Source organism: Amblyraja radiata, chromosome 3, assembly GCF_010909765.2.
Source record: "Amblyraja radiata isolate CabotCenter1 chromosome 3, sAmbRad1.1.pri, whole genome shotgun sequence".
NCBI lineage: Eukaryota > Metazoa > Chordata > Chondrichthyes > Rajiformes > Rajidae > Amblyraja > Amblyraja radiata.
Window position 1 is genome coordinate 112090140 of NC_045958.1, and position 23887 is coordinate 112114026.

Consider the following 23887-nt stretch of genomic DNA (forward strand, 5'->3'; position numbering starts at 1 on the left):
CTTTAAATGTCCTCCATTTCTCTTCCACATCTTTCCCATAAAACAAAATGTCCCAATTCACTCCTTTTAAATCCTTTCGCATCTTCTCAAAGTTAGCCTTTCTCCAATCAAAAATCTCAACCCTAGGTCCAGTTCTGACCCTCTCCATAATTATATTGAAACTAATGGTATTGTGATCACTGGACCCGAACTGTTCCCCAACGCATACCTCTGCCACCTGACCCGTCTCATTTCCTAACAGGAGGCCCAGCACGCCCCTTCTCTAGTAGGTACCTCTATGTATTGCTGCAAAAAACTATCCTGCACACATTTTACAAACTCCAAACCATCCAGCCCATTTACAGAATGTGTTTCCCAGTCTATGTGTGGAAAATTGAAATCTCCCACAATCACTACCTTGGGCTTCCTACTAATATCTGCGATCTCCTTACATATTTGCTCTTCCAATTCTCGCTCCCCATTTGGCGGTCTATAATACACCCCTATAAGTGTTGCTGCCCCTTTCCCATTTCTCAGTTCCACCCAAATAGCCTCCCTAGACGATCCCTCTAATCTATCCTGCCAAAGCACTGCTGTAATATCTTCCCTGATTAGCAATGCAACACCTCCACCTCTTGCCCCTCCAATTCTATCACACCTGAAGCAACGAAATCCTGGAATATTTAGTTTCCAATCACAGCCCTCCTGCAACCATGTTTCACTGATCGCCACAACATCATACTTCCAGGTGTCAATCCAGGCTCTAAGTTCATCCACCTTTCTTATAATGCTCCTAGCATTAAAATATACACATTTAAGAAACCCACCCTCTCTTATTCTCTGTTTATTGTCTTTTTCTTCTTTCTCCCCTACATTTGGGGTCAGAGTGCTACCCTTCTCTGCCTCCTGCCTCACACACTGACTGCTAGCTTTCCCTATTTGAGTCCCTCCCCCCCGATCATATTGATGGCAGCGCAGACTCAAGTACGCTTATTCCTGTTCCTGTTTCTTACAACGTGATTAATTCTCTGTTGTGTAACTTTACATTATGATGGATTCTGTTTTGATTTTTATGAGTTCATCAAACAGGTGGGATTGTAAGTTATTAGCAGTTACACATTTCTCTTGTCAGCAGACAAAGTTAACATGGGAAGCTTGAAACTATCTATTGAATTTGCTGAGCTTTGATTAATGATCTATCGACAATAGTCAAGTTAGCTTTGAAATGTTTGTTTCAGGATCCATGTGAATATATTCACCTTTAAACTTGGTGTATCAAGGAATTTTCTTCTTGCAGAGTTCACTTCTTTCTGCAACTTCCTTACCAGGAAATAGTTGTTCGGGTGACCATTCTCTTTCTGTGAATGTTGACAGTGATTGCCAACATGATTACAACAGTGTAGTACAAACTGATCTTCACCTCAACACTTGTCCAGGCAGGTATATCTGGACCTGTAGCTGCCAGATAGCAGTCAAGGTCTAACCTGGTATAACCTCTCTTTCCTTAAGCCATCATTTCTATAATTGAAACTATTTCCTATCACTGCCTTGGCAAAGCCCACCTTACACTGTGGATCAAATTACTTTCTAGGACCTGTAAATCTTAACACATAATTGAACGATTAAGAGAACAAATATAATTGTTCTGTAGAATATTCTCAGTTCATTAACACATAACAGAGTCTTACAGGGCTCCTATATCATTCTAGTATCCTACTTAGTCATAGAGTTTTACAGCGTGAAAACAGGCCCTTCAGCCCAACTTGCCCACACCGACCAACATGTCCCATCTTCACTAGTCCCACCTGCCTGCGTTTGGCCCATACCACTCTGAACCTGTCCTATCTATATGTACCTGTCTAAATGTTTCTTCAATGTTGCAATAGTACCTGCCTGAACTACCTCCTCCGGCACATCGTTTAATACACCCACCACCCTTTGTGTGTTTTTTTAATTCCCTTTAAATATCGTGATTTTCATGTTTATATATGGTTCATTACATTTTTTGAACAATTCGGATCTAATGTAATAAATAACTGAATCATTTGGAATATATCCACAGGTAATTGATGAAAAATGCAATTGCTTGCATCAGAAACACATGATTATTTCCTCAAAATATAACCTGTCAATAAGCTACATTTATTAAGCGTTGTAATGATCATGAGGCAAATGAGAATCCAGACCAGAAAAAATCGGCTCGATATGTACATGTGCGGTAGAAGCTAAGTGCCAGTCATTCCCAGGGATATAGAGATCATTACCAAATTTAACAGCAGGACCTCATGATTATTTTCTTCTTCTACTTTCCATCAGATTGTTGGGTTCATACACTGTGCGTACGTTGCTTTTTTGCGATTGTATCTTTCTTAATTTCCTTGCACTTTCCAGGATGTCTCCACTGTGGCTTCCCCAATATACAGAGGAGATTGAGTTGAGTGCACCATTTCAGTTTCACATCTGTCTCGTGGTCTCAAGAATGCACGAATGTTAGGTTCAGAATGTCAGGATGAACTCAATTTAGTGGATGCTTCAGTTGCAGAAGTCATAAGATCAAAAGACATAGGAGCAGAATTGGGCCATTCAGCCCCTTGAGTCTAGTCCATCAGCCATAGATCATGGTTGGTCTATTTTCCCCTCTCAACCCCATTCTCCTGCCTTCACCCTGTAATCTTTGACACCCTCACTTATCAAGAGCCTAGTGGTCCATATGGAGTTTAACTTTGCCTCAAAAAATGGAGGCAAGATGACCTTCTGTATGGGGAACTACTGTAAGGGAGGAGCACTAAGGCTTTGTTGCCCTGTTGCCCTGTTTCACAGGAATGCTTGTGAAATTAGTAGAATACATATTCTACTTTAGTTTCACCTATTAACGGAAAATCTTTTGCAGCAAAGAAAGATAGTGAGTACACATCGATAATTATATTTCATCATTGCCAGATGTGGTTTGTCAAACATTCTTGTCTCAAGCTCATGGGTTCAAGTCCAACACTAGAGAGTTTGGCACAAGCGAGAAGAAACTCGCTTGCTTCACTTGGAAAAACTATGTCCCTGGATGGTGGTGAGGGAACAGTAAGTACAGTATGTGTACATATCGGTGGTGATGGTAGAATGGACAAGAGAGTTGCAAAGGCCTGGTCTGTTTGAAATGCTGATTAGGGGGGGGGGGGGGCGAGGAATGTAGTATGGAATGGAGTCCACACAAGAGGCAGAATGGGAGGAAATATATTTCATTGGGTCAATGGTCACATGTGCAAATCACAGTGAATTTCTTTTAAGAGTCGCCAGATTTGGTGCCGTTTCCAAAGTCCGCTCCGCGCGCAATAGGTCTTATTGAGCGGCACCGACCCAGGCTGCTGCAGTTCCTCCAGCCGTTGCCTTCGTCTGGATTGTTCAGCCAACCAACGTCCCTCTCCTCACCTGGCCACCTTTGTGCCCCCCTGTTGTGTATGACCACGGCTCGCTGGGATCCTTCTGCTGCGGGGCTTGCTGGATTCCTATTTGTGATCTTGTCATCACAATCACTGGGATGTTATATTGTGCCTTTTGAAATAGCAATGAGAGTCAAGAGCATGTCTGCTTTCTCCGTTAGATATATAAGATACAGTGCACAAAGTTTGAAGGAGGGGATAGATTTAGTATTTATCTATTAACTTTACAAAAGACATATCATCTATCCATTTCCATATTGCTGTCTATAGGATCTTGCTCTGTGTAAATTGACTACCACATTTCCTACATTAAAGCATAGTGGCTACACCTCAAAGGTAATTCATTGGCTGTAAAGCTCGTTTTGGCATTGAGAGGTTGTGAAGGATGCGCGTCTTTCTTTCAGCGTGAGCTTTTTACCGAAACATCGTTGAGCATCAAGTTAAACAGTGCGTGTGGAAGACATTCGAACTGTCGAGAAGATTTTGCGGTCAAGTCCACTGCAAAGAATCACGGCTAATCTTTCAGTCCAGTAATCAGGCAGTGTTGCACTGACAGAGATGATTCTGAGTGTTTCTTATTTGCAAACTAATTGTACCTTCTGTAACTGCACTCCAAATGCATATCATAGTCTAAGATCGCAAAAGGCACAATATAATTGGAAGTTTCTTCTTGCTGAATGTGAATACCTTAATTGTTCAAAGTAAAGATGATTTATCAATATTGCAATAACACGGCACTATTTTCTTAATCCGTCCCTAGACCTAGTTTCCGCCGCACAAACTGGTTTGAACCGGTTGGTCGAGAATGTAAACAGGTCATGGAAAAAGTGGGCGTTTTTGATCTCACACCCTTTGGCAAGTTTTCCATGAAAGGAAAAGACGCCACCAAACTACTGGACCGCTTGATTGCAAATGTCATTCCTAAGGTAAGTAGATACAAAGATACAAAGGACATTTATTATCACATACCCCAATTGGTTTAGTGAAATTTGACTTGCCATGCAGCACACAAATAAAGATAAGACTCAACATTAAAGAATTTAACAATAATCATAAAAACATCATCCCCCCACAATGGTTCCCACTGTGAAGGAAGGCACAAAGTCCAGTCCCCATCCCCTTGTCAACCCATAGTCGGGCCTATTGAGGCCTCTGCAGTCGGCGCTACGGGGCCCGATGTTTCAGGTCCTCTCGCCGGGTGATGGTGCTCCGGCGTCGGGAGAACCCTCTCAGTGGCTTGGGACACCTGGAACGCCGCTCCAGACCCGTTGGTAGGCCGTGAGAAAAGCTGCCTCTCCGACCAGGTAGGGACCAGGAAGAGCAGTTTCCCCCTTCCCCCCCCACCCCCCACATAAAAAAGACTAGACCTCCAAACAAAAGACTTTTTAACACACTAAAAATAAAAGAAAGAAGTGAAAAGACGGACAGCTGCAGGCTGGGCAGCCATACCCAACTGGACGGCGCCCCCTAGCTTTAGCTTTAGAAATAGATCCAACAAACTGACACTTGCAGTTATTAATTTCTACAATTGTCCACTTGTAAAATATAGGTGAGATGTCTTGGTGTCATTTCCCATTTATGTAGGACATCAAGGAAAGGGTTAAAAATAGGGTTCACGCGGTGACGCGTCGATATTTTCCACGATGAAGAAACAAGCAACTGCGGATGCTGGTTTACAAACAAATAATAGTTGGACACTTGCCAATATACAGTATAGAAAGCATTTTATCGGTATGCACCATAGCATGGTTTGGGTACAGCTCCATCCAAGACTGCAAGGAATTGCAGAGAACTGTGGGTATAGCCCAGACCCATCATACAAACAAACCTCTGTTAACTCCATTAACTCCATCTACAATTCATGCTGCTCCATAATCAAGGACAAGTCACACCTCTTTCCCCCGTCACATTAGGCAAGAGGTACAGAATTGTGGAAATGCATACCTCCAGATTCAGGGCAGTTTCTTCCCAGCTGCTATCAGGCAACTGAACCATCCTATCACCAACTAGAGAGCAGACTTGACCCACCATCTACCTCATTAGAAACCTTTGGACTACCTTTAATCGGACTTTACTGGAATTTATCTTGCACTACACATATTCCCTTTTCCTGTATCTGTATACTGTGGACAGCTTGATTGTGATCATGTATTTAAGAAGGAACTGCAGATGCTGGAAAATCGAAGGTACACAAAAATGCTGGAGAAACTCAGCGGGTGCAGCAGCATCTATGGAACGAAGAAGATCGGCAACGTTTCGGGCCGAAACGTTGCCCATCTCCTTCGCTCCATAGATGCTGCTGCACACACTGAGTTTCTCCAGCATTTTTGTGTACCTTGTGATCATGTATTGTCTTTCCACTGACTTAATAACACACACCAATAAAAATATTTTCACTACACCTCAGTACACGTGACAATAAACTAAACTACATGTATAGCTGGGCATTCAACCTCACTGTGAAATTCCTTACCAATGGAATCTAGAGTAGAAGACACAATGTTCTGTGATAGATGATGTTTTGTGTCGGGACACTTCTGCAAACTGAAACGTCACTTCTCCATGTTCTCCAGACCCGCTGAGTTACTCCAGCACTTTGTGTCTGACGCTTTGTATGATGTATACAACTCCGAAATCTTCCCAGTGAAAATAACAACTATGATCCCAAGCTTGAATTATGTCTAGTTTCTTAATTCCAAGTTCCTTTCATCCCGAACCAAATGCAAATACGTCCCCATCTTCATTTTTCCATCCGTTTTTCTGATTATGAAGCTGGACATTGCAACTTCAATATTCGCTGTCTCGTAGCCCCGGCGATAAGTGTTCCAATTACATTATTTTGCTCTGTTATCAGGGTAGCCTTTCTCACTTTCCTCAACCTCTCCTCTATGATCGGCATAATCAACTTGTGCTATCTCACTTGGTTTGAAGAAGGGTGCCCACCTGAATCATTGCCTGTCCATCTCCTTCCCAGATGCTGCCTGACCCGCTGAGTTTTTTTTGGGATTTAGTTTAGTTTAGAGATACAGCGTGGAAACAGACCCTCCGGCCCACCGAGTCTGCGCCAACTAGCTACAAACTAGGAAAGATTTACAGAAGCCGATTAGCCTACAAACCCGCACGTCTTTGGGATGCAGGAGGAAACCAGGGCACCCGGAGAAAACCCACGAAGTCAGACGGATAACATACAAACTCCGTGTAGACAGCATCCGTCGTCAGGATCAAATCAGGGTCTCTGCCGCTGTAAGGCCACAACTCCACCGCTGCACCACCGAGCCAGCTATAAAAATATATAATTTGGTGTTTTCAACGATGAGCTTCCAAAGAGCCTCACACGTTAGTTACTTATTTTAATTCGCTCTCCTTTCTCTCAGCTGGGTTATATAAATATCAGTCATATGATTACCCCAAGAGGTCGAGTTTATGCAGAAGTGACAATCAGCCATCTATCAGAGGACGATTTCTTGCTGGTGACAGGGTCAGGATCTGAGCTCCACGACTTAAGGTGAGCACGGATTAGAGAAATTAGGATAACTTAATTAATTCACTTGCTTCAAGGGCCTGTCCCACTTGGGCGACCTAATCCGCGAGTTCTGGCGAGTTTGCCCTCGACTCATACTCGCAGCAGGGTCGACATGAGGTAGTAGGAGGTCTTCGTAACTCTCCTTCATGCTCGAGAGTGGTCTCCGCGTACTCGAGGCCTCAGCTAGGTCGCGGCGTTTTTTTCAATATGTTAAAAAATGCCCGCGGGTAAAAAATGTCGCCATGGAAAAAATTGATACTTTTTTTTACTTGTAGGTTTAGTCGTAGCAGGTCGTAGTAGGTCGGCATGTTAGTCGTAGGTAATCGAGGGTAGTCGTAGATAGTCTTCATCATAGTCGAAGGGAGGTCAAATGAGATCGAAGGAGGTCGTCTTCACTCTCCACTATTCCGTGTCCAATTTTCCAGAAGTTAGTCGTAGCTAGTCGAAGCTGGTATTCAACATAGTCGAAGGAGGTCTTCTACATAGTCGAAGGAGGTCTTCAACATGTCATTTTTTCAAACGCTTCTAAACTCGCCAATTAGGTCGTCCAAGTGGGAAAGCCCCTTAACTATTTTATTTGGTTGAGTTAATTGGTGCAAATGCAAAAGCACTTTGCTTCTACAAAAGATGCATATTGTCTGCTAAACAAAAGAAAACAATTAAATCTTTATTATTTTCCTATCTAAAAGCCTCTTAAAATCCACTATCATATCTACCTCCATCCACCACCACCTCTGGAAGCGCGTTCCAGACCCCCCACCACACCCTGTGTGAAAAAACGTACCCCATACAAATCCTTTAAACATTGTCACTCTCACCTTAAAGCTCTTCCCTCTAGTCTGACATTTCCATCCTGGGAAATGTTTCTGACTGTCTACCCTATCTATACTTTTCATAATGTTATATACTTCCATTAGGTCTCGCCTTGACCTCTGGGGAATAAATCAATCTGCATTTGTCTAACCTTTACTTGCAGCTAAATGCCACCTAATCCAGGCAACTGGATTCTTCAATTTCTTCTTCTGAATCATTACTTTCCAAACAAGAAAGCAGAACATTTTTGACCGCAGATCTTACTATCTCACAGAGCAGATCCGTTGAGTTGTTGTCTAATTAGAGGTGAGGTCGTTATCTTTTTACTTGATCACAAGAGAACCTGTTTTACTTAGTCATTGATAGAACGTCTGCAACACTGGAAAGATTGTCATTTATTATTCCAGTCAAACACAACGGGTTATGATGTCACTCTGGAGGATGGTTAAGAGACAGTGGCATTAAGATTGGAATCTAGTCACATATTGGGCGTCTGGGGTAAGAACACCAGGTCTCCTTTCCTAGAATAGGGAATTTTTAAACTTGAAAATACAGCTGATGTCAAATTGATGATCACACATGTGCATATTCATTGAATTCAGCAGAATGGACATTGGGAAATGTACGCAATAGACAGCTGATCGAACCCCCCCCCCCCCTCTTATATATTGTTACTAGAAGTTGAAATGACTCTAAGTGGAATTGATCAGCCTGTTAATTTGTGGTAAATATAATTATTGGCGATATTGCACCAGTTTGGCGCAAAAGTAGGACTCTTCCTGTGAATCAGAATGTTGTAGATTAATATTCAATATGACATCTCACCAGAGAAGTTAAGGATGCTTACAACATATCAAATCAAATCAAATCAAATACGTTTATTGTCATTGCACAACAACTGTACAACGAAATTTCATTGCATCTCCTTCAGTGGTATACATAGAAGACACGGGATAAAAGATTAAAAGAACAAAAACACAAACAACCATTGACTCCCATATACCGGCAAAATCAGTAAATGAAATTAATAAAATAAGATTAATAAATAGATAATAGAAATATAAAAAATATTGCACATTATATTGCCCCACAAATAGTGTTGTGTTGCCCGCAGTGTTATCTATTTGAGTTTAGTTCCTTTATGGCACGTGGGTAGAAACTGTTAATTAGTCTACAAGTGCGGGCCTTCAGAGACCTGTATCGCCTCCCAGAGGGCAGCAGAGTGAAAAGGTGATTGGCAGGGTGGGATGAGTCCTGCTTGATGTTTGGTGTAGACGTCGGGCCCTGTAAATGTCATCCAGGGAGAGTAGTTGAGCGTTTGTGATGCTCTGTGCTGTTTTAATAACTCTCTGTAGTGCCTTCCTTTCAGCCACAGTGCAGCTAGCAAACCACACCAGGATGCCATAGGAGAGGATACTTTCCACGGCGCACCGGTAGAAGGACAGCAGCAGCTGTTGTGAAACGTTTGCACAATGTTTGAATCAAATGCCTCTTGTGGACCTGAGCACACTAGACTAGAAATGTAACCACACGTTTCCTTGTTCGAGTGTGAAATAGTCCACTAAGCTTCTATTACTGTGGGCAGGAAAATAAAGCTCACCTCATGCTTGTAATTAGATGCCTGATATCTATATTACTAAAACTCTGTTCTTGACCGGTTTTGGCGATCTGTGCTGCGATTTCCGAGAGAACGCCGCCACCTACGGCCGTCATTTTTGCCCACCTCGCTCAGAGCCCCCCTCCGCCGCATGTGTGCCGAGGATTTTTCCCGTCGATGAAAATTGACAGGGATATTAATGTTTTTACAAAATTCCCCATTCTCTCTACTGCCCCTGCTGGAGGGAGGGGGAGGGACTATAAAACCAGGAAGTGGTGTGCCTCAATCAGTCTCTGCAAGTGGTGTGCCTCAATCAGTCTCTGCAAGTGGTGTGCCTCAATCAGTCTCTGCAAGTGGTGTGCCTCAATCAGAGCTCTGAATGACCCTGACAAATATCTACAGCATTGTGAGTACCCTTAATTTGGTTTGAAAATGAAAATATGGTTACAGGTAAAAAAGCACTGCCTGCAAATGGCTGTTTGGGTTTGGGTTGAAGTAAAAAGGCACTCTCTCTCCCCCCCTCCCTCTCCTCTCATCCCCCCCCCTCCCTCTCCTCTCCCCCCCCCCCTCCTCTCCTCTCCCCCCTCCTCTCCTCTCCCCCCTCCCTCTCCTCTGATCTCCCCCCCTCCCTCTCCTCTCCTCCCCTCCCTCTCCTCTCCTCTCCCCCCCTCCCTCTCCTCTCCCTCCCTCCCTCTCCCTCCCCCTCCCTCTCCTCTCCCCCCTCCCTCTCCTCTCCCCCCTCCCTCTCCTCTCCCCCCTCCCTCTCCTCTCCCCCCCTCCCTCTCCTCTCCCCCCTCCCTCTCCTCCCCCCCTCTCCTCTCCCCCCCTCCCTCTCCTCTCCCCCCCTCCCTCTCCTCTCCCCCTCCTCTCCTCTCCCCCCTCCCTCTCCTCTCCCCCCTCCCTCTCCTCTCCCCCCACCCTCTCCTCTCCCCCCTCCCTCTCCTCTCCCCCTCCCTCTCCTCTCCCCCTCCCTCTCCTCTCCCCCCCTCCCTCTCCTCTCCCCCCCTCCCTCTCCTCTCCCCCATCCTCTCCCTCCCCCTCCTCTCCTCTCCCCCCTCCTCTCCTCCTCTCCCCCCCTGCCCTCTCCTCCTCTCCCCCCCTCCCTCTCCTCTCCCCCACCTCCCTCTCCTCCTCTCCCCCCCTCCCTCTCCTCATCCCCCCCTCCCTCTCCTCTCCCCCTCCCTCGCCTCTACCCCTCCCTCTCCTCTCCCCCTCCCTCTCCCCCCCTCTCCTCTCCCCCTCCCTCTCCCCTCCCCCTCTCCTCTCCCCCCTCTCCTCTCCCCCCTCGTCCTCTCCCCGCCTCTCTCTCTCTCTCTCCCCTCTTTTTCCTCCCCCTCCTCCCCTCCATCCCCTCCCCCACCGTCCCTCCCCTAAACCCCCCTCCCCTCCACACACCCCTACCCCCTTCCCTCCACCCTCCCTCCCCCTCCCTGCTCCCCACCTCTCCCCCGCCCCTCATCTCACCCCCCTCTCAGCACTCCCTCTCTCCTCCCCCTCTCAGCACTCCCTCTCTCCTCCCCCTTTCTCCTCCCCCTCTCTCACTCCCCCTCCATTAGCGTGAGTGCGGGGGGGGGGGGGGGGGTAGTTAGTGTGTGACGCTGCATGCTGCCTCCCCCCCCCCCACAACCGCACGTTGGGGGAACAGACCCAACGGGTCTGCACTTGGTCTGGTATTTGATAAAAAACAAAAGATTGGTGTCCAATTGCCCCCACCTGAAGTAGACGTTTATTTATTTTGAAGCAGAGATTTACTATTCGCCTTATTTCTTGTCTTCATGTTTGTAGATATATAGAAGAAGAGGCAGCTATTGGTGGCTATGAGGTTGATATCCGTAATGTTACTGACGAAATCGGAGTGTTGGGTGTGGCAGGCCCATTTTCACGGAAGGTTCTCCAGAAGCTGACAAATGTAGACTTGAGTGGAAAAGCGTTTAAGTTCCTGCAGTGTAAGCCAATTACTCTGGCAGATGTTCCCCTCACCGCAATGAGGATCTCCTACACAGGTTGGTGTCCAATTACCGATGCTTTGGCTCATCGCATTGCCTCCGGTGTTTTTAAATGTTAAACATTCATAATTAAATAAGATTGCTGCCAGTCTAAAAATCCAAATGTGTGTAATTTGCTTCCTGGCCTAACCACAACTCACTCATTAGAAATATTCATTGGCAAGTTGAACACAGGCCTACTATTTGTCAACTTTCTATTTGCTTCAATGATTCAATTCGATTTAAATAATTTTAGTTGCTGATACATATTCCACAAGGTGAAAACCATCGAAAATTAATTTCTATTGTCAAGTCTGCTGCTAAGATGCTAAAAGCTATAATTCCAACATAGGTTTCCTCCAGGTGCTCAAATTTCCTCCCACAATCCAAAAACGTGCAGCTTTGTAAGTTAATTGGCCGTGTAAATTGCCCCATCGAAGCTAGTCCCATTTCATGGTGGATGTTAATTTGTGTTTATTGTGTGTTTTTGTCATTTTGTACTATATGTAGGACTGCAAGGCAACAACATTTCGTTCAGACCGCAAGGTCTGAATGACAATAAAGGCTACTTTGACTTTGACTTTGACTTTCCCCATGATTGGCCTAAATCCCTCCAAATCTTTCCCATCCCTGTACCTGTCGAAGTGGTGAAACAGTTGCCATTGGCAGTTATTGTCGAGAGCCAGGGCACATAACATAAAGGTATACCATGAGTGGATAGTGTCTGGAAAGACTGTCGAGAGTAGTTATGGATGCCATTTCAATTGGAGCTTTTTAAAACCAGAATTGAAAAACAAAATGTTGAGGTATGGGGAGAGGGTGGGTGAGTGGGACTATGTGACCTAATATGGACTTCCTTCTGTGGGGTAACCATTCTGTGACTGCAGTAAAATGAATTCCAGAGGCAACATACCATTGTCTGGATAGACATGAAATGCGGGAGTCATTCAATGGGTCAGGCAGCGCCTCTGGAGAAAAGCAGTTCAATTTCGAGGCACGAGACTGTTTTGCATTTAATCAAATGTTTCTGCACTACAGTTCATACTTTATTAATCTTGATGGTAAAGGAGAACATTTTCTGCCAGCTTTCCCAAACAAACAATAATAGCCTTGGTCCAGGGGCCGGCAACTCAGCTGGTTCTGTCTGGTTTCAGGGGAAGAATTGCCATATCTCAATTATCACATCATGTTTAAACATCTGAATTATTTTAGTATTTTTATGTGCATACCCTGTCTTTTAATGGGAATATACCACAGTTTTTTTAGGGTTTAAGCACTGAATATATTTGAGCAATGTGGTGTCAGGCTACAGATTAAAGTATTAATAATTTCTTATGGAAACTTTATGTTTGTTTTAGTGAGCTTTTTATTGACCTAATGGACTAAGTGGCACCCATCAGGTGGCTTCTGGTCTCACAGTTCACTCACTCACGGCTTGTGGTCTCGCAGTTCACTCACTCACGGCTTCTGGACTCACAGTTCACTCACTCATGGCTTCTGGACTCACAGTTCACTCACTCATGGCTTCTGGACTCACAGCTCACTCACTCACGGCTTCTGGACTCACAGCTCACTCACTCACGGCTTCTGGACTCACAGTTCACTCACTCATGGCTTCTGGACTCACAATTCACTCACTCACAGCTGCTGGACACATAGTTCACTCACTCGTGGCTTGTGGACTCACAGTTCACTCATTCATGGCTTGTGGACTCACAGTTCACTCACTCACGGCTTCTGGACTCACAGTTTACTCACGGCTTCTGGAATCACAGTTCACTTACGGCTGCTGAACTCACAGTTCATTCACGGCTGCTGGACTCACAGTTCACTCACTCACGGCTGCTGGACTCACAGTTCACTCACTCACGGCTTCTGGACTCACAGTTCACTCACTCACGGCTGCTGGACTCACAGTTCACTCACTCACGGCTGCTGAACTCAGATTTCACTCACTCACGGCGGGTGGATGGCTTGCGGACAGCTCACGACTTAGCCCGGCCTCCAGGGCTTTATTCTCCTTGCCCCGGTGATTGACAGAGAGTGCCAGAAGGGGCGTTACCTTCATGGTGACTGACAAGCGAGAAGACCAATCTGCTGATCTCATGATTTTTAAACCTTCATAACTTTTGTTATATTCCGCCGATCGGAAACAAAACTTGGTGCGCTTGGAGCAGTGGGTTAGGGGGCGAAGAAATCCTTGTGATATAGGCGCCGTTTTTGCGCAAATTTTAAAACAACGCAAACCGGAAGTGGACAAGATGAGCGTTTTAGTAATAGTATAGATAGAAGATATCACTAATCAATTACTTACCATTAGCAATGCATCAGTACTTTCTTATCTGTTTAATTTTCACATGAGGAATATCCCTAAAATATATGCATGTTGCATTGAATGAAGAGGAGGGCATATTAATTGGCTGCTTTGCTGTATTACTAATACAACTAATTTCAAGCAAATGTGACTGTGTTTAAGTGTTTCATTTGTTTATTCTGCTTAAATATTTGTTCTATCATTCGATGATTAAAATATTTATTATATAATTTGATGATTAAAGTTTTGCAAGTGAGATGCAATAATTTTATACAAGATGTTGCCATGAAGCATTCACCACAGCTCCCAAATCAGATTGTCTGTCTGAGGTTTACGACTAGTATTAGGGATTTGACAGGATTTGTATTAAGATTAATACACAGTTCCATTATATGCGTAGGAAAGGGCCATCTAGAGTCATAGAGTCAAAGAGTGATACAGTGTTGAAACGGGCTCTTTGGCCCAACTTGCCCACACCGGCCATCATGTCCCAGTTACACTATTCCCACCTGCCTGCATTTGGTCCATAACCCTCCAAACCTGACGATCCATGCAAAGTTTTGCCTTTAGTTTTTTAAACCTACTGGCATTACTATTAGTAGAAAGAAGGAACTGCAGATGCTGGTTTACAAAAAAGGGCACAAAGTGCTGGAGTAACTCAATGGTTCAGACATCTGAAGAAGGTTCCCGAGCAAAAAAACATCGCCTATCCATGTTCTCCAAAGAGCTGCCTGACCTTCTGAGTTACTCCAGCACCTTGTGTCCTTTTGTCATGACTCTTACCCAGCCTCCACAGCTGATTTCAGGCCGGACTGCTGGCGCTGCCACCGGCCCATACAGCTTTATCAGCCACTTCCAGGCCACACCTGCCACCGCCACTGCTGACCCTTACCTGCACTTCGTCGCCTGCAGGCTGCGATCATTGACTCTGCCGATCCTCACCTCTCTCCTGGATGCCAGCAAGCCGGATCCCTCAACTCACCTGGATTCCAGCCCCAGATACGGACCGAGAGTCTGAAGTAGGGTCTCCACCCAAAATGTCACCTATCCATGCTCTCCAGAGACGCTGCCTGACGCGCTGAGTTACTCCAGCACATTGTGTCATTTTGCATTACTGTAAGAGTCTTTTGATTTAATTTTATTTTAAGATAAACATTCCTCATAAAATCTTTTTTTTTCTTTTGAAAATCAAAGAAAGGCTGGTTGGTTAATGATGTGGCACAAGTTAAAAATACCTCAATGGTATTATGGTTTATAGCAGCAAGTTAACTGAAAAACTGACTAAAGGCAGCTTGCCTACAGTTTGCTAAGACATTTAGGTTAGTTTTAGTTTGGTTTATTTATTGTCACGTGCACCGAGGTACAGTGAAAAGCTTTTTGTTGCATGCAATCCAGTCAAGAAAAAGACTATCAAGCCGTCCACAGTGTACAGATAAAGGGTTCAGATAAAGGATAAAGAAGGTGTGTATTATGCATTTCAGATGTTATTTGTCACCAAAGAATTTTGAAATAAAAAAGGTTGGGTTTGACATTTCGAACATTGTAAATTGTTCTCTAGTAATTATCAAAAATTAAACCTGCACATTGTTTTTAGATGACTGTAGAGATTATTTGTGTCGGAAGGAAACATACAGATGGTGCTTTACACCGAAGTCAGACACAAAATGCTGTAGTAACTCAGCGGGACTGGCAGCATTTCCAGAGAGATTGAATGGGTGACTTTTCGGGTGGAGACCCTTCTTCAGATTATTTGTTTAACTTGATGGTAAAGTGTGATTACCACTTATTGATTATCACAGACGCAGCCTCCTTTATGATATCAATTTGCCTCTGATCCTATTGCAAGTTTAAAGTAATTGATCTCGAGGCTTTACCAAAAACAATCATTCTGAGCCAATGAGATTAAATTTCAAAAGTACAGCATGTAGCTGCAACTTAATTGAATGCTTCGTTCAAGTAATCTAGAGCAAATTTCTACACTTTGGCTTCAATATCTTGCCAGTAAATGTCCCCGACATTTTGAAGTTATTAACTTTATGTTGCTTCACACCCTTCAACCCGACTCATCATTGCAGTCGAGCATTCCTATAGGCGATGTCACTGAGAAGCTGCATGGTCCGTGCCACATTTAAAAGACACTTGGAGAGGAAAGGTTTAGAGGAATATGGGCCAGACGGACAAATGGGCTAGATTAGATGGGGGCATCTTGATTGGTGTGGACAGGTTGGACCGATGGGCCTGTTTCTGTACTATGATTCTATGACTCTATAATCATAGAAACATAGAAAATAGGTGCTGGAGTAGGCCATTCGGCCCTTGCACTGCCATACAATATGATCATGGTTGATCATCCAAAATCAATACCCCGTTCCAGCTTTCTCCCCATATCCCTCTTTCAACTCTTTCCATATTGTATGAATCTATGACTCCAATCATATACCTAACAGCACCCCCACTCTAAACCAATGAACCATTCTATCAACAACGAGAGAACGGTCCTGAGCTACTATCTACCCCCACACATTTACATTCACACACATGAATGGATATTATCTGCTCCTGTGTCTTACAGGAAACAATATTTCTATAGAATGCTCCCCCCCCCCCCCCCCCCCCCCCCCCCTATCTGCATGTGCTGGTATAATTTAGTCTGACTCAACTACCCAATGTTAACTTTACCCAAATGTTCCAACATAGCAGACACAGTCTGATCATTCCATGGCCTTGGTCAATCACTTATCCTACAAACAAAGTCCAATTCTTCAATGCAATGACGCACACTAAAGTTGCAATGGCCTGGCCTTCATTGACATTAAAGGGGTGAGGTAGGGGGTCAGTGTAGGGGGTGGCTGGGATCTGGCAGGGATCTGGCATCGACAGCATAACCATGGTTTACACTTAGCTTCAATGAACCATCCTATCAACAACTAGAGAACGGTCCTGAGCTACTATCTAACTCATTGGAGACCCTCCCACTATCTCTGATCAGACTTTACTCTACTTTATCTTGCACTAACCGTTATTCTCTTTATCATATATCTGTACACTATGCATGGCTCGATTATAATCATGTATAGTCTTTCTGCTGACTGGTTGGCACACAACAAAAGCTTTTCACTGTACCTCAGTACAAATGACGGTAAACTTAACTAACTAACTAATTAGCTCCACATGTGAAAAGTGGCTTAAGGACTAAATGTACAGATGTGAGTTTCTGGTATTGAGTGGTTTCTTAACAACCAGGTCGTGAGACATCACCTCTGACACTAATTCATTTGTGCACAAATTTCAATTCTCATGTTTCTCCATTTCCAAGAAATAATCTCCACTCCCTCACCCCCTCCTGACCTACCACTCTCTTTCCCCTGCCTTTCCTATCCCAATGTGCAGCCATGTCTCCATGCCCCGCACATCTCCATTAAGCGGTCCCCCCTCTCACCTTATAGCTATGGCCTCTGGTGTTGGACATTTTCACCCTGGGAAATAGGTTCTGACTGTCTACCCTATCTATGCCTCTCATCATTTTGTATCCTTCTGTCATGTTTCCCATTCAACCTTTGACGGTGCAGAGAAAACAATCCAAGTCTATTTTAATGGGGATGTTTGGGGCACGTTTTTTCGCACATAGAATAGTGGGGCCGGGAAAACACTGCCACAGTGGCGTTGGAGGCAGTTATAATAGTGGTGTTGAAGAGGTTTTTGGATTGGCACATGGAAGTGCAGGGAATAGAGGGATATAGATCATGTACAGGCAGATGAGATCAGTTTAACGACATCATGTTCGGCACTGATGTTGACACAATCCAATTAACCGACAAACCTGTACGTGTTTGGAGGGTGGGAAAGAAAACCTACGCAGTCACAGGGAGAACGTCCAAACTCCATACAGACAGTACCCATGGTCAGGATTGAACCCGGGTCTCTGGCACATAAGGTAACAACTCTACCACTGCGCCACAGTACCGCCATAAGTATGTGGAAAGGCAAAAGGTAAAAGTAACACCTAGGCTCCTGCTCTTTTATAACGTGAAGCTGAATAATATGAATTCACCAGGTTTTAGGTTGACTCATTTCTCCACTGTGACTCTAGGCGAGCTTGGCTGGGAGCTGTATCACAAACGGGAGGACACTGCTGCCCTCTACCATGCTATCATGGAAGCAGGTCAGGAGTTTGGAATCGACAACTTCGGAGCATACGCCATGAACACTTTGCGGCTTGAGAAGGCGTTTAGAGGATGGGGAGCAGAGGTAAAGGAATACTAAATATGTTCTTTTCCAGTTCGCTGGGGAAGTGGGGTTGGGGCGGTGCATGTCATGTACATGATATATTGTGCACTAGTTATGTCACAGCTCACAACTAGACGATTACACTGAAGTTGCTCCTCCTGAAGATTTGACAGATATCCTATAGTGGGGCCGGGAAAACACTGCCAGAGTGGCGTTGGAGGCAGTTATAATAGTGGTGTTGAAGAGGTTTTTGGATTGGCACGGAAGTGCAGGGAATAGAGGGATATAGATCATGTACAGGCAAATGAGATCTGTTTAACGACATCATGTTCGGCACTGATGTTGACACAATCCAATTAACCGACAAACCTGTACGTGTTTGGAGGGTGGGAAAGAAAACCTACGCAGTCACAGGGAGAACGTCCAAACTCCATACAGACAGTACCCAAGGGTCAGGATTGAACCCGGGTCTCTGGCACATAAGGTAACAACTCTACCACTGCGCCACAGTACCGCCATAAGTATGTGGAAAGGCAAAAGGTAAAAGTAACACCTAGGCTCCTGCTCTTTTATAACGTGAAGCTGAATAATATTAATTCACCAGGTTTTAGGTTGACTCATTTCTCCACTGTGACTCTAGGCGAGCTCGGCTGGGAGCTGTATCACAAACGGGAGGACACTGCTGCCCTCTACCATGCTATCCTATAATCCACTCTGGGGACAATTTACAATTTACAATTTTACCAAAGCCAATTTACCTACAAACTAGCAGATATTTGGACTGTGGGAGGAAACCGGAGCACACGGAGAAAACTCATGTGGTCACATGGAGAATGTACAAACTCCATACAGACAGCACCCATAGTCTATCAAACCTGGGTCTCTGGCACTGTAAGGCAGCAGCTCTACCGCTGTGCCACCATGCTACCCCATTTGCCTATCTATGATCGCCAGAGATGCTGCCTGACTTGCTAAGTTACTCTAGCACTTTGTGCTTTTTTTTGTAAACAAGCATCTGCAGTTCCTTGTGGACTATATTTTAACTGGAAGCAAGATTTAGCAGAAATTTTTTTTTTGATTTCACCTGAAAGACTGGGCTTGTAGTCACTGGAGTTTAGAAGGATGAGGGGGTTCTTATAGAAACATATAAAATTATAAAAGGACTGGACAAGCTAGATGCAATGAAAATGTTCCCAATGTTGGCGAGTCCAGAACCAGGGGCCACAGTCTTAGAATAAAGGGAAGGCCATTTAAGACTGAGGTGAGAAAAAAATAATTCACCCAGAGAGTTGTGAATTTCTGGAATTCCCTGCCACAGAGGGCAGTGGAGGCCAAATCACTGGATGGATTTAAGAGAGAGTTAGATAGAGCTCTAGGGGCTAGTGGAATCAAGGGATATGGGGAGAAAGCAGGCACTGGTTATTGATTGGGGACAATCAGCCATGATCGCAATGAATGGCGGTGCTGGCTTGAAGGGCCCAATGGCCTCCTCCTGCACCTATTTTCTATGTTTCTATGATGCCATCAGTGTGAAGACCAGATTATTTTAACTCCTGGGGTTTTTGGATAAGATATGTTTTTGCCGGTCATATTTGTAGGCTGAGGGTCTGTCTGCCCACATCACTGTAGTACATTTTGTGGGAAAGATTAAAAATTATTTTGCAGATGAGAAAGACGTTGTTGGTCTCCCAAATCCTCCCTCTCCCTTCTTTCATATGCTAGTCCTGATGCAGGGTCCTTGAAAGTTAATAGCAATGAGATGAGGTTGGACAGACTTGGATTGTTTTCTCTGGAACATCAGAGGCTGAGGGAAGACCAGGTAGAAGTTATAAATTATAGGTAATATACATGTCAGTATTTTTTGTGTAGGAAGGAATTGTAGATGCTGATTTACACTGAAGATGGACACAAAATGCTGGAGCAACTCAGTGGGTCAGGCAGCATCTGCTGGTTTACACAAAGTGCTGGAGTAACTCAGCAGGACAGGCAGCAACCTTCTTCAGGTTGAGAGTCAGTGCAGAAGGAAACTAGAGATATGAAAAGGTACCCTTTCCGCCAGAGATGCTGCCTGACCTGCTAAGCTACTCCAGTATATTGTCTATTTAGTCAGTATTATTTGCAGGGTGGAATTGTCAAATGATGGAATGCATAGGGGAAACGTGAGACATACTATAGTGATGTTTAAGAGACATTTAGAAGGATATGGTTTATCTTTACAATTCTCCCCAAATGACAAACCTCTCTCCATATCAGGTCATTAAAGAAAATAAAGCCTCTGATGACATTATAAGACATTATAAGACCCAGATTTACTTAAGTTCCATTCAAGTTTCATTCTGAGTGGCAATTGTCTAACTAAAGGCCCAATTAAATAATGATGGATGGAACTCAAACAAGACTGAGGTGCTAGATCTTAGCACCAATTTATGGTACCCCTTGTCCTTAGTTAGGCTGGGTTTAAATCACTCAATTGGATTCTGATATTGTCAATAAAATTGGCCGTGGCAGGAAAAATTAGAAAGATGTACAGTTTCCTCAGTCACTGGTTTGTAACCAAGGCAAATCTCTTTGTGCTCAGTGGCATTAACACAATGGAGCCAAGAGCATGAACTGGTAGTAGAAACAAGGAACTGCAGATGCTGGTTTACACAAAGTGCTGGAGTAACTCAGCAGGACAGGCAGCATCTCCGGAGGGACCCGACCAAAAAAACATCACCTATCCATGTTTTCCAGAGATGCAGCATGAATTGATCTTTACTAATACTGGGCTCCAAATTAAACCTGTTCTGCCTCACAATGGTCATTTTAAGTATTGCTCAGATGTTGGCAATTAGGTGGCTAAAGTCACTGGAAACTATATTAATTCTATTAAAATGATTAAATCCAATAATTTAATACTGCCCATCTGATGGCTAGGGTGATGGCTAAGTGTTGCAACGATGTTTCTTGCTAAGTTCTCAACATCAGAGGATGTTTCCACAATGGGAGAGTTTTGGACCAAAGGGCACGGCCTCAGAATAAAAGGATGTGCCTTTAGAAAGGGGACGAGGAGGAATTTCTTTATGTTAATAGTTCTAGGAGCAGAATAAGGCCATTCGGCCCATCAAGTCTACTGCGCCATTCAACCATGGCTGATCTATCTTTAATCAGAAGATGATGAATCTACACAAGATACATGTGACAAATAAATGTGCCAGATGGCACAGTGAAATGTGATTACCATAGAGCCATACAATAAAAATAAAGAACACAACACACGATAGAATTTAACATAAAACATCCCCACACAGCTGAATCAAAGTTTCCCACTGTGAGGGAAGGCACCAAAGTCAGTCATCTTCCTCTGATGTTCCCCAATGTTCACCCGTGGTCGGGGCCTCCCCGAGCCCTCCGCAGTCGCCGCTACGGGCGGCCCGATGTTCAGGTCCGCTCGCCGGGGTGATGTAAGTCCGACGTCGGGGTTGGGGGACCTCCTCAGCAGCCTGGACATCAGAGTCGGCCACCTCCTACCGTAGTCCGCAACTCCCAAAGTCCGCAGGCCGCGCTGGGCGGAGATGCAACACTGGCGGCCCTCAGCAAAGGGCTCCAGGACTCCGCGATGACGGTCAGCGCTGCCCGCGTTGGGAGCTCCTCCCAAACCACAGCTCCACGATGTTGGAGCAACGGTCCAACGCTCCAGAGCTCCAAACGGCGATCCAGGTAGGCATCGCCCGCTCCACGGTGAATTCAGTGCTGCGCCGCCGCTGTTGTAGCTCTGGTCCGGTTCTCGGTCCCCGGCAGGAAAGGCCGCTCCGATCCAGGTGGTAGGCCGCGAGGTGGGGGGCGAGGACACAAATCGGAGAAATAGTCGTGTCCCTGCCAGGAAGCGACTGGGAAACATTTTCCCCTTACCCTGCCCCCCTCCCCCACAAAAAAAAGTTAAAGATTTTCCCCAAAAACAAACTTTAAACTGACTAAAATTTTTTAAAAAGATTGAAAAGACAAACAGGCTGTAGGCCGAGGCTGCCGTCAATGCGGCGCCCCTAATGGTAACGTGGAACTCATTGCCGCCGACGGTCGTGGATGCCAAATCAATGGGTATTTTTAAGGCAGAGATTGACAGATTCTTGATTAGTACGGGTGTCAGGGGTTATAGGTATAAGACGAGAGAATGGGGTTGAGGTGGATAGATGGATCAGCCATGATTGAATGGTGGAGTAGATGGGCCGAATGGCCAAATTCTGTTCCTATGACATGAACACCATGAAGCTCAGCATATTAGTCACGGAAACACACACATCTTCCACAGACAGATCTGGGCTTCATTAATTTTATGTTATTCCGATCCATGAACTGATGCAACATTTTTTTTCTGCTAGACTTACCAATACATGGTAATGTAAGATAGAATTAGGACCCGAATTAGGTCTTTATTATTACCCAGAGGGGTATCAAAAACCATGGGACATAGGTTTAAAATAAGAGGGGAAAGATTTAATTTAATTTAGTTTAGTTTTGAGATACAGCGCGGAAACAGGTCCTTCAGTCCATACTGTGCAGCAATCCCCTCAGCAAAATCTGGAGATTGACTATACCCATCTATGTGCTTCAGCAACATACCATTTAATTTGTTTGCCATCTCGTTTTTCAAAGTCCTTCAGATTTATTTTCTAAATGATTGTTGCTGGATGCTGAGTAAATAGATCTTCTCGGCAGCTTAATCTGGTATGTTATTTTACAACCCCCCATCCCACAGTCTGTATGAATACATCTTCAACACTGTGCTATAACATGTCAAGTACATGATTTGCTGGGGGTTTAATTATTTAAAAAAATTATCTATTTTATCTTCCAGATGAACTGTGACACAAATGCCTATGAAGCAGGGTTGGACTATTTCATTAGGTTAAACAAGGTAAGAGTGATTAATGAACTTCAAGCAGTAAGACCACCTGCATTGATTAAATTCATTGCCTCTGTGGTCCCTTCCCTATAATGTTCAATGGGCTAGTTCACTCGCTTCCAATTACCACTGACCATCTTGTGCTGATCTTTAAACAGGCTTTTCCAATCCACTTATCCTCCCTGCTAATTCTATTCTGTCAGGACCTAAACACATCTTGTCAAAAGCTGAGCAGGGGTTGATTGCAACAGTCACATCTCAACATTATCCCTTATCATTACAGATCAGCAATACTATTGCAGCGTAAAACAAGAATGCAGTATAGTGCAAAATCACATTCACATAATGTCACATAATATGAAATGCACATTCTATTAAGGGAAACAAGAAGGTCAATATATTTAAAATGTGCTGGGTGTTGCTTTGCATAGATCAACACAAATGGTCGTTTTCACATGCATGAGTAATTTAGGTTTAGGTTTTTTGTTGTTGCATGTACTGAGGTACATAAAAAAGGTTTGTTTTTCATGCTATCCAAACAGATCAGATATACCATACATAGATAATCAGTTCAAGCTCAAGTACAGTAAACCCTCATTATCACAGACCTCTTTGTAATGGAGTTGAGTTATAGCGGCCTGCTTCTTTAACACAGGCTGCTAATTACACTGAGGAAGCCATAAAAATTGACAAGGCATTGAAATTGACAAGCAGTCGCTCTGATGGACACTTACCTCTATGTAACAAACAGTCTTTAAGTTTAAGCTTGCAGTAATCAAAATATATTTTTAGCTGTTATAAAAAGAACTTTGTATTTGAAAACAACTCATTGTTTCACAGAGTCACCGCTAAGTGGTTGGAGTGATTCCCTAAAGGGGCTGTCCCACTTGGGTGACCTAATTGGCGAGTTTAGAAGAGTTTGAAAAAATGTCATGTTGAAGACCTCCTTCGACTATGTTGAATACTATCTACGACTACCCTCAATTACCTACGACTAACATGCCGACCTACTACGACTAAACCTACAAGTAAAAAAAGTATCGATTTTTTTCCATGGCGACCTTTTTTTACTCGTGGGTATTTTTCAATATGTTGAAAAATACAGCGTGACCTAGCTGAGGCCTCGTATACACAGG

General features: G+C 44.2%; 1 protein-coding gene across 1 annotated transcript in view; it reads left to right on the top strand.

Moving 5' to 3' along the window:
* Positions 1–23887, top strand: part of dmgdh (dimethylglycine dehydrogenase) — a 77895-nt gene that overhangs the window by 48600 nt on the left and 5408 nt on the right. Inside the window, exons 10-14 of the mRNA XM_033018598.1 lie at positions 4171–4336; positions 6785–6915; positions 11129–11346; positions 17733–17890; positions 22704–22763. Of these exons, the coding sequence (XP_032874489.1) occupies positions 4171–4336; positions 6785–6915; positions 11129–11346; positions 17733–17890; positions 22704–22763 (733 nt within the window). The remainder of the gene's footprint in view (positions 1–4170; positions 4337–6784; positions 6916–11128; positions 11347–17732; positions 17891–22703; positions 22764–23887) is intronic.